Source organism: Octodon degus, unplaced genomic scaffold, assembly GCF_000260255.1.
Source record: "Octodon degus isolate 3935 unplaced genomic scaffold, OctDeg1.0 scaffold00012, whole genome shotgun sequence".
Taxonomy (NCBI): Eukaryota; Metazoa; Chordata; class Mammalia; order Rodentia; family Octodontidae; genus Octodon; species Octodon degus.
The window spans coordinates 6,395,927-6,406,964 of record NW_004524588.1 but is presented as its reverse complement, the minus strand read 5'-3'; the positions used below and the strand labels follow the sequence as shown (position 1 = coordinate 6,406,964).

The following is an 11,038-nucleotide window of genomic DNA, read 5'->3' as shown; positions in this document are numbered from 1 at the left end:
AAAAAATCAGGAGGAAAGAAGAGGAAAAAGGGGGAGAAGGGGGAGCCCTGCAACAGGAAGAGCGAACGCAGCCATGACGCCAGGCTTTTTAAGCTACGCTGACGTCTAGTGGTACAGTACGGGAAACGCAAGAGGAAGACCAGGATACGTTTATTTAATCCCGTAGCAAGAGGTCCAGCAAGGTGTGTTCTGTTCTGTTCTCCAACATTCCTCCCCCTCCCACTCCTCCGGGAGGAGAGTTATTGCCTGCCTGAACTAAGTCAGTAAATCACCAGTCCCCCTGCGTGTCTGGGATTATGAGCAGGCGCCTGGAGTGGGGTTTTGCATCCACATAGGAGGGGCTGTCCACAGTCAGCTGCTCCTCCAGACCAAGCAAGCCACCAAACTTCGAGGGAGGTAGGCTGAAAAGAGGAGGCACAGAACGCTTCCCCAGATGCCTGAGGTTGTTAAAATAATACATCTTTTACTTTACATGAAAGGATCTGGAAGTGCTGGTGGATTAGGAGGAAATGGGGATGGAAAGCCTTAGAAGCAGGTACAAGGAACATATCCATAGTTGATGGGATCACCACAGACAGTCACATGGAGAAAGAACCAAAGATTAAAAAAAAAAAAAAAGAACCAAAGATAAATTGATCTGAGCAGGGCAGCATTTCCTATATAACTTAATTCACTTCAGACCACAATGTTCACTTGTGGCATTGGCTCATATAGGCTGTTGCCTTCAACTAACCTATTGTTGTCTAATTGCAAACACATCCATGTGCTCTGAATTCCTAAAGGGATGGCAATGCCAGGGAAAATGTCATTTCCATCCATTCTCTAGAGGCTAGCCTCTATTTCTTTTTCACTCTATAGCAGTTTCAACACACACCACGAGAAGATGGGAAATGTAGATAATAAACAAATTGTGATAGCTGTTTTGATACATGAGGTTGAACAATGTCAAGTTTTTCAGCCAAGGGCAAATCGGACAGTATTTCCTTATTACATTCTTACCTCTGTCTGTACCATAGACATCCGGTATGACCTCATTTCTGACACCAGTCCTAAGATGTCCACAAACTCGTGATCCCGTATGTGCTGTAAGAGCCTGTCTAGGGCTATGAAGGTCCCTGTACGCCCCACACCAGCGCTGCAGGAAAAGGTTCAGATGGCATATTAGATGGGTGAAAGTAGATTAGGGATTTCCTTAGACAAAACAAACACCATGGGTAGCACCATTGTGGAGGGGACCAAACTTCTCGTTTTCCACCAAACTGAGGTTTGGAATGCAGCTGTGTCTGAACTCCTGCTGATGTCTCATTTCTGACAATCGCTGCTCCCCTTGAGGAGCGAGAGGCCTGTACTTCCCGCTCACCATTTATGAAGAAAAGAGATGATTCTATACTGAACACTCTGGACAGATGGTCCCTGCCCTCAAGGACCTGGTGCATGCAACAGTGTCCCTTTTTATGAATAAACACCTGAGTTCATTCCCCACACCCAGCCCAAAAGTCTAATTGCGATGCTCTGGGACCATAGCTAACTTCATATCTTCACCCTAAGTTCACTTCACCACCATACACCTTTTATTTTTCTTCACAGAGCAAATCCCTTTCCAGTGGATCTTGGGCCTCTACAGTCTCCAGGACAACTTCTAGGAAGTTAGTTGCTTTATAATCAAATTAAATATGTGGGACTAGTCTCATCCAGTCCCAAATCTAGTCCACACAGGTCGAGGTGGACTCATATAGGCCAGCCAACTGCCCACACCATGCCTATAGCTCAAGGTCAAAGTTAGCTCTTCTTTACTTCTAATCATCCATAGAAATGAAGAGCCCAAGGATTCCAGACTCTGAATTATAATGAAATGTTGAGAAAGGAAAAAGTTGAAGCCAATTTATAGGAGACATGATTGAAATATACAGTGAATATTTAAATTAAAAAAATATATATGGCAATAAACACATGTATTCCATAATTCTTTCCACTTTCTGAAGCAGCTCTAGAATTCCTCTTTATTGAGTGTCTTTAGTTTTGCTATTGTGATTACTCAAAGTTCTGGATCTATATATTTATTTATTTATAATATTCTTTGGGGAGTATGGGAGGTCAAACTCAGGACTTAGTGCTTGCCAGGCAGACACTTACATCCCAGCCCCTGGATCAATTTAAAACATTCAATTTTGATGTTGATTTTGACTTGGTGGAAGAGCTAAAATTCACATAATTCCAGATCTGATGAACAACCTGGTTGAAGAAACAGTGTAAGTTTTTATGAGCTTGATTCTGTTGGGTAGCATTCAGTAGCAGCATTCACTGTATCTTTTTATCAGAACTTGCAAAGACAGTCATGAAAGAGGACTTCCAGAAATGCTTTAGAAAGTAACAAGAATTATGAAGTATTTTCAGAGTGAGAGGGAGTATTAAATTAAAGAGAACCAAACTAACTTCCACCATATATCTATATCTATATCTCTATATCTATATCTATATCTATATCTATATCTATATCTATATTTTTTGCAGAACCGGGGATTGAACTCAGGGCCCTGCGCTTGCCAGGCAAGTGCTTATTCTACTGAGCCATCTCCCCAGCCCCCACCATATATTTTGATCAGACCTTGTATATGGAATTTGGTGGGAGAGTAATCCAATATTCAGGCCCTTGAGTTGAAAGTCTGTTTTGCTTTTTCTGCTAGACAACTCTTCTCTCCCAGAACCTCTCTGATAAAATGTTCTGCCACCGAGTGGGTACCTGCGCAGTTTGATCCAGGGCTGTATGGCTAAGTGCTGTGTTAGGAATGTAAAAGTATGACCCAGGGTCAAGCAGCTTTATTTTCTACTCTTGTAAAGAATCATGTTGAGAAGACATGGTCTCAGTGACTAAAGGGTAGCTTTTAAACTGTGAAAGCGTGAGGTGCGTTGACAGCAACGATATCCTCTCTAAGTGGAAACTAGTTTGTGTAGTCACCCCCTTCCCCAACACACACACACACACACACACACACACACACACACTTACAATCTAGCCATTCTCATTTACAAAGACCAACATGGAAACTCTTGGATTATAGATTTTATGGATTTAGCTGCTTAGGCTGGCTTGCTTGTCACCGCTTCCCTTAACATCACCATCCCATCTGTACTCTCTCATAGGCAGCCAGACAATATTTATATCTCCTGATCTTTTCAGTTGCATAAGAAATTCTATAACAACACTGTCGTTGTAGGGATAGCTTGTGAGGGAGCTTTGTCTACTTAGTGAGAAGGAAGGAGTAGCTCCAAAGACAATCTTTCCCTATGGAATTAGTGTGGATATTGTTAATGGATCATTTATCCCCTGTCATTCTAGCTGTCTTGAAATTTAGAAGCAATGCTGAAGAGCAACTCTAACAAACATGCTTCTCTTAATATGCTGAGTATTTTTTCCTCTTGCTTTTATTTCTACTCATATAATGTTAATCTCTGATAAATTATTTATAATTTTATGTTGTGTTTATCCAGATTATAGCCGTTCAGAATCCTTGATGCACAAGGATAATAATCCACTGTAGAGGAGACACGGTCTTTGGAGACCAGTGTGCCTGGTTTTGTGTCTTTTTTTTTTTTTTGCAGAACTGGGGATTGAACTCAGGCCTTTGCACTTGCCAGGGAAGTGCTTACTCCACTGAGCCATCTCCCCAGCCCCTGGTTTTGTGTCTTAATTTCTCCATGTTCTAATCATGTGAATCTGTGCGAATGCCTTTACTCTTGCTACTCCTGACCTTTTCTATCCTCATAAAATTCAAATAAATCTATCCTATAAGCTATAGTTATAATATTCATATTATAAATAAATCATGTATATAATAAAGATACCAATTAATCACAGACTTTAAAAACCCTAATTTATTTATGATTAAACTGTAGAGTTTTAGCGAGTGATGGGCTAGTTCTTCTGCTAAAACTCAACTGAAAACCCCTTGATGTGTGACAGAAAATGCCCGGACGAGGTTACCTGCAGTGAATGACCATCGGACCTTTGCTCTTGGTTGCGTGCTGTCGGACCATGTGCACGAACTGCAGGACGCTTTCCGCAGCATTGGCTGTGGGCACTCCATGGTCGGGCCACGCCGTGTAATTAAAATGCATCACATCCTGCGTCTCATCTGCCTTTGGGGACAAAAGCCAAGAACGAGCATTAGTCTCTGAGTCTCTGTCAGTGTGGCTTAGTTCTCTACTCATACTCGCGAGTGACTGGGACAAGAAAGAAGGAGCGCACTGCATCTTGGTCAGTACATCTCTCTTTCTGCATCTGAGCCCTATCTGGCATAAAATTGATCCTGAAAAATAACACTAATTGGATAAAGCTTTAAAAAGCAGGACAGATTTGCTTATCTGTGCTTGTGCAGTTAAGGACAGCAGTTTGAAACAGGTGAGGGCTTACATCCTGGCTCTGCCACTCAGAAGTTTTGGGAATGAACTAAACACTCTGCAGGGTGCACCCAGCTTAGATCCCTTCCCCAGCCCGCTGCACCCCTTTTCCGGTGCTGCTAACGGCACAGCTGTGCCCTTTTCCAGAGTGTTGTTCTCCACTACAAGGAGCTGCCTTGCTGGGAAATGCCAAGTGTTTGACTTCCCCACTGAAAGCAATCCTCAGAAAACGACTGACCTACCCCATGGCACGAAGTCCGCCCCTGTGTCTGTACTGCACATGCGCATGCTGTATGTGCTCCAGCAGTCTCGGGGGTTCTGCCTGGTGAGATTCCAGGTCACTCGCTCACAGCCTTACGGGGCCCCTTCCCTCTGCTTGTGCCTCTCCCAACGCCTTACGAGTCTATCCAAGAATGCACTTGAAAACTGTCACTTACGGAGATTCTCTGTCTTGGGTTTTAAAACTAGGAGACCTGATTCAAAACAAGAGTCACCAAGCTTCAGCTTTCCAAAAACAAAGGTGGAGCAAGGATTTGGATAACAAAGGCCATTGTGCAGATTAAGTGTGGTGGTGTTTGTGAAGGATGCTGCAAAGATATGATTGCTACTATTGAATTATGATGACTGCCGGCTCAGTCGTGTATATACGCGACTCTGAGAGTCTTTAGGACATAGGTCTATTTTGGATGTTAATCTCATTCATATTAACCTACACATCAGATGTATTGTTAATGCCTCCAAACTAAGTTAATATCAATTAGAGCACGGCTCCCTCAAGATCAGCACGTTTTAATGTCCACTGATTTGGAAGAATGATTTATTTTTCTCTTGTCCATTGTCAGAAAAATTCTAAGCTCACGATTACACATATGTGGTTCACCCTCATCCCTCAGACTTGCTAAAGGCCCACAGTACTCTGAGACGAAGGAAAACTATAGCATAGCTTGGGAGAATTTGGCATGTCTGTGTGCTTGGCTGTGACTGTAGTGGTAAGGCTTATGTTCAGGTATCCAAGAGAAATTAATTGTTGCGTGCAAAATTTAATGGTCTTGAACACAGCAGAATTTACAGCTCAGTTAATAGATGTACGAATAAAGTATATAGGTAAATATGTAAAGATATACAAGATTTATGTAAACAAAAATGTCATCATTCAAACATACCAGTTGTCCTCATGTACTGATTTATGACACATTCCCAGCAGCAGCACACAACCCCTCACTAGCTCTGTTTAAGGGCTCAGATACACTGAGCACGAAGGCTACAAAGATGCTGGCTGCCCTCCCTGCCGTCTTCAGAGAGCATCAGAAAGTAACTTATGTGTAGTGAATTGCACAAAACAAGTTATTCAACACTGTGAGGGTCGGAGGATGCTCAGTCACTACATAGCTTGGGTTTCTCAGCGGGGTTCATAAAAATGCCAGCCCTGTTCAAATTCTAATCACACGTAAGCCTTGGACAATACATATTTTAGTAGAGTTGACCTGAAAATGTATTCAGCTAAAATGTGCAAGAAGTACAATATCAAGCCTCCACTAACTTGACATTGATCTCTTCACAGCCACAAGGCTAGAACAGCTGTCACCCTTCCAGTTCAATAGTAAAGTACAAAGTCCCTGGAAACAAACATGTTTCTAGAGATCTGGCTGCCCAGCCCTTACTCAGTTACCACCAAATTTCAAGCACTGGAAGTGACAGTCTTGTGCTGTGGTCATTTCTTTTCCTTTCTTGTTAAGTGAGCCAACCCTTTCGGATTTTCCTTACTTAGCTATCTCACATTTCTCTGACTTTGATTTCCTTATCTATACAATTTTACCTTGTACTTGAAAACTTTATGCATAGGAATACTGAGTAGATAAAGAAGTGTCTAAACAAAATTGAAACAAGTAGAAAAACATATTTGTCAGCACAGTACAACGGTCTTTGGTCAATGTAACCTTCACTCTAGGAGCTCTGAATTCAGATTGTGCATGCTATGGCCAAAGGGGGACGCCCTGGCACCAGATGTTTGTTACCACTGACTAGTCATTCAGTCGCCTTATAAGCAAACGTTATTATTCATGGTTTATTCCTGCTGCTCAACTCTGTCACATGTTTGTCATTAAAAAGCAGGTCATTGTTTATGACCAAGGACAGGAAACATGTTATTGGTCATGTGCTGATTTATATGACTCTTCCTTGCCAAGGAAATAAACATAGAAACAGACCTATTTTATGTTCTGTAATTGTTATTTTTCCCAGAAGCAAACCTAAGGCAAGATCTAGTCTCTTTTCTTTAGCAGTTTGCAATAGCTTTGTGGCTAAGATAGCCAAAGGAAGAGAGAGAGAGAGAGACAGAGAGACAGAGAGACAGAGAGATAGAGAAAGGAAGGAAGGATGGAAGGAAGGAAGGAAGGAAGGAAGGAAGGAAGGAAGGAAGGAAGGAAGGAAGAAAGGAAGGAAGGAAACTAAGAAAGAAGGAAAGCAAGCTTAGTTTGAGTGGCACTAGGATTGTGAAATCCTTCCACTGATGGGAAGTCTGTTGACTTGAATAGTGCTTTATTATTCTTGAAATAATGTGTTCGTTCATTTATTCATTCCACAAAGATAGAGTACTTGCTTCTAAAACTCATAGTATCCTGGGGGAGTCAGACGCAGAAAGAGAATTATAACCATAGTGTGCTGATGAGCTAGTATGCGTGACACTGCAGCAGAGAGGAAAGAGCTCATGGTCTCTGAGGCCAAAGAAGGCTCTATAAATATGACATTTGAGAGGAAGCTGTGTTTGAGTAGACACATGCTTGGGGAATAAGGAAGACAAAGGTAATTTAAAGGAGTGGAACAGCACAAAACACAGTTGTTAACTACTATTGGTTGATAAGTGGTCCGTTTCTGTAAACATCAATAAAGGGATAGTTAATGGTGTTCACGTTTTTACTGATATGGGCAATGTTTCCATTATTTCTACTAAGGGTCAAAAGCTCTTTCTGGAAATGGCCAGAAAGTGATAATGGTTGGTTTTGTATCTTTTTTTTTTTTAAGTTTTTTAAGACAAGATCTCACTATGCAGTTCAAGCAGGCCTAAAACTTGTGGCAATTCTCCCAAGTTCTGGGATTACAGGCATGTACCACTATGCCTAGCCTGTAGTGCATTGTTACAGCTTGTGTCTAGATGTCACCTCAAAGGCTCCTGTGGTTATAGACGGGGCTTTCCTGAGGTGTCTTAATCTAGGGTGTGTGATGCTGGAATTTAAGTGTGTGATGCTGGTATTAATGCTGTGTGAATATTAAATTACTACCCTGATCAGTTTGGCATAGTTCTGAGTGTGGACAATGGGAAGGCTTACCTCTATGTGGGTGGCATGGACCAAAGAGCATCTAGCTTGAAAGGGATAAAAAAAAGAGGAGAGTGCTTCAGCCACTTCACTATTTCACTGCTTTGCTTCTTTTCCCTGCAGTGAACTGTTTTGCCTCTGTGCTGCTCCTCTGCTTCTGTGCCACCCTGCCTTAGAACCAGCCAACTAAGAACTGAAATATCTACAAAGAATGAGTGACAATGATTCTTTCTCCAATAACTTTGGGTGTCGATATTTTGTCTCAGTAACAAGAAAAGCAACTAAGACACTCATGCAGTTTTGCTTGCGACTATGCAAGATTGATGTAGCCCAACAGCCACAGCCAATGCATGAATGGGGCCTGTGTTCTGAATTTCACATAATTTATATACGACACCGTATTCAAAAAAATCTTAATCATTAAAATGTGTCAACCACTGGTGGGTCAATTTTGTTTTCAGGCTGTAGCTTGCTGTCCCTTGGTCTATACCATTAGCAGGGGTGTTGATATTCAGCAAAGACCATATCAACAACACTGTCAACATAAGCATCAAGAAGGACTCTCCTACTAAAGCCTGCTTTCAGCAAACAACATGCTTTAGTAGACAGTGCTAGCGAAAGCTTTATATTCTGTGAACTGCTTCCAGGTAGATGGTGCCTTGGCTGATGTTAGCACTGAAGCCTGACTCAGGAATACTCAGCCTGGCTCAAAGACTTGCTGTCAGAGAGGCAGTTGGCTGGGCAAGACTTTTCTGACATTCTAATAATTAGAAATCAACAGCACTTTGAGAAAAAATATTGAACCATGAATAATATTAGGGTCTAGAATGACTTTCCAAGTAATTAAAACCAAAACAAAACAAAATGAGGAAAGAAAGGAAGCAAAACCCAGGTTAGTAAGTCATGGTCTAAGAGTTTATAATTTTAAGTGTGCCTTGTGTTCACTTATCAGGCTGATATATATTTGGGTTAATATGAATAATGATAATAATTTTTTACTCAGTCATGCTAGGTAAGCAATGATTAGCAGAGTCCTTGATTGGCCTAGGCGAATGTGAGATGGACTTGTTCAGACTTTATTCCATTGCCTTGGCCTTCAGGCCAACATTCCATCTATGCCATTCTCTCTAAAATATGAAACAACCCACTACAAGTGGAATTTTTCTCTCAAAGGAAGCAGAGCCACAAAGCCTGAAGTGATTGTTGTCATATATGGTGGTGGGCTGGTCTCTGGGCCCTTGGAGTTGGGTGGCCGTGGTGGTACACCTGCAGTTCCATTTAGAGGCTTACGTAATTGATCCGGAAGTGTCTACAGGCCCAGTCATCCTGCTCTTCCTCTGAGATCATCTCCACCGTGATGTCTCCATAAGCTATGGGCTCTTCTGTGAATGGCCAGTAATGATCGCATTTTACCTGGAGTGACAATAATATAAGCCTTTAAAACAAGCAGGCAATTAAATTCATTTGGGGAAAGCAAGGGCGATTGTTTCCAAAGAACCATATGGAATTATTGTGAGAATGAACATGGAACAGTGTGGTGGTTCCTGCTGCCCAGTAACCATTTGGTGAGCGGCAGAGGCTGGGGCCGGTGCTCTGGGAGGTGGGGACGGTCTGCTGAGGTACACACCCTCCTCTTCTCATTGCACTGAGTGAGCATGACAATGATCTGAGACTTCTGCTGCAGGACCATCTTCCAGAAGTCGTTTCTGGTTTCAGGCAGTGGCCCCTGGGTGGCAATATACTCTTGGGGGGAGTTGTATCCCTGAAAGATAAATGATAAAGTGATTGAACCAGTTGCCATCAGCACCAAATGTTATTCCACACAAGTGCAGAAAACTGACAACTGATTGATAATAAACTGGCAAAGGCTCACACACCTATATGATGCTTTTTCTTTGTTGGATCAAAAAGGCAATTATAGCAATTGACTATATAGCTTTGTGTGATTTGAAGCATTGTTTTTTGTTAACCTGTAAAATCATATCCACATCTCTTTGTGACAATAGCCACTGTCTTCACAGATATTTCAAAAGCATAGGTATTTGAATGGAGCCCTGGAGTTTCATTGTGGATACTTAAGTGTCAACACCTGAATGATACTTTCTAGCATGATTATTTACTTTCTAGCATGATTATTTATTGCACTATGCCATTGGAAAGAAATCTGAACCCTACTGATTTATGGAGTTCTGCACCTTGTTTATTCTGAAACAGAATAATGGAGACTGTTCTCAGAGTTTGGTATGAAGAGCTCTCCTTTGGACTGTTTGGCACTCTTGGATAGCTGTACTAATCTTCTACCGGCTGGCTGATAGTCTTCAGCATTTGAATGCCTGATTATTTCACTACTTACAGGAATATAGTTGGCATTGATATAGTCTGCACCCTCTTCTTCATTCATGGAGACTAGTCTCACACGGCTAAAGTCATCTGTAAAGGATAAGGAAGGAATCTATAAACAAAGTTAAGATGGAAGTAAAAATGACATTGACTCCTTCTACCCAATATGAAGTCAAATCAGCCAGTGACAGAGTAGGTAGATCATTTATTGCAGTCTGGTGTTTTAGCCACATTTCAGTCTTGGTTTCTTGTTTCAACAAATACGTACATTTACAATTACAGTTTTTTTCTACATTAGCTTTTCTGTTCTTTGAAGAATTATGTTCATATTTTGGGAAGGTTGTTTAAAATATTTACTTGAATTAAATATCTGTGATTTCAATTTTACCTAAGGGCATACAGAGAGTCAATTATCTTTGGTAGACCTAGAGAGATACATGGGTCTTTTAATAATTATTTTTTTTAAAGATTTATTTATTGGGGCCGGGGAGATAGCTCAGTAGACTAAGTGTTTGCCTGGCAAGTGCAGGGTCCTGAGTTCAATTCCCGGTACCACACATACAAAGAAATTTATTTTATTTATTTGGTACAGGGTCTTGCAAGGCAGCTGAGACTCATACTGATGCTTCTGTCTCAACCTCCTCAGTTCTGGGATTACAGGTGTGCACCACCAAGCCCGGTTTTAGTGACTGGCGTGGCACAGGATCAACAGAGCATATGGTACCAAGGATTGAACCTGGGTCCTTGTGCTTGCCAGGCAGGCTTATAGACCACTGAGCTATCTCCCCAGCCCCAATAATTATTTCTTTATAAAAATTAGTTTCAGTTTTTAATCCTGAGGATGAAGCCCAGGGCATTGGGCATGCTAAACATTCATTCTAATATTGAATTATGCCCTGGTCCTCCCTATTTTCTATTTTATACATTTAAGGTATATAACATGATATATAGATAGATATAATGATATATAGATATATAGATATATA

General features: G+C 41.4%; 1 protein-coding gene across 3 annotated transcripts in view; it reads right to left on the bottom strand.

Moving 5' to 3' along the window:
- Ptpro (protein tyrosine phosphatase, receptor type O) overlaps positions 1-11,038 on the bottom strand; it is a 265,902-nt gene that overhangs the window by 8,790 nt on the left and 246,074 nt on the right. For all 3 annotated transcript variants that reach the window (XM_023709537.1, XM_004626095.2, XM_023709538.1), the window contains 5 exons: positions 10,066-10,142; positions 9,340-9,474; positions 9,003-9,125; positions 3,983-4,137; positions 1,000-1,135 (listed from right to left, as the gene is read on the bottom strand). In XM_023709537.1, the coding sequence (XP_023565305.1) occupies positions 1,000-1,135; positions 3,983-4,137; positions 9,003-9,125; positions 9,340-9,474; positions 10,066-10,142 (626 nt within the window). The remainder of the gene's footprint in view (positions 1-999; positions 1,136-3,982; positions 4,138-9,002; positions 9,126-9,339; positions 9,475-10,065; positions 10,143-11,038) is intronic.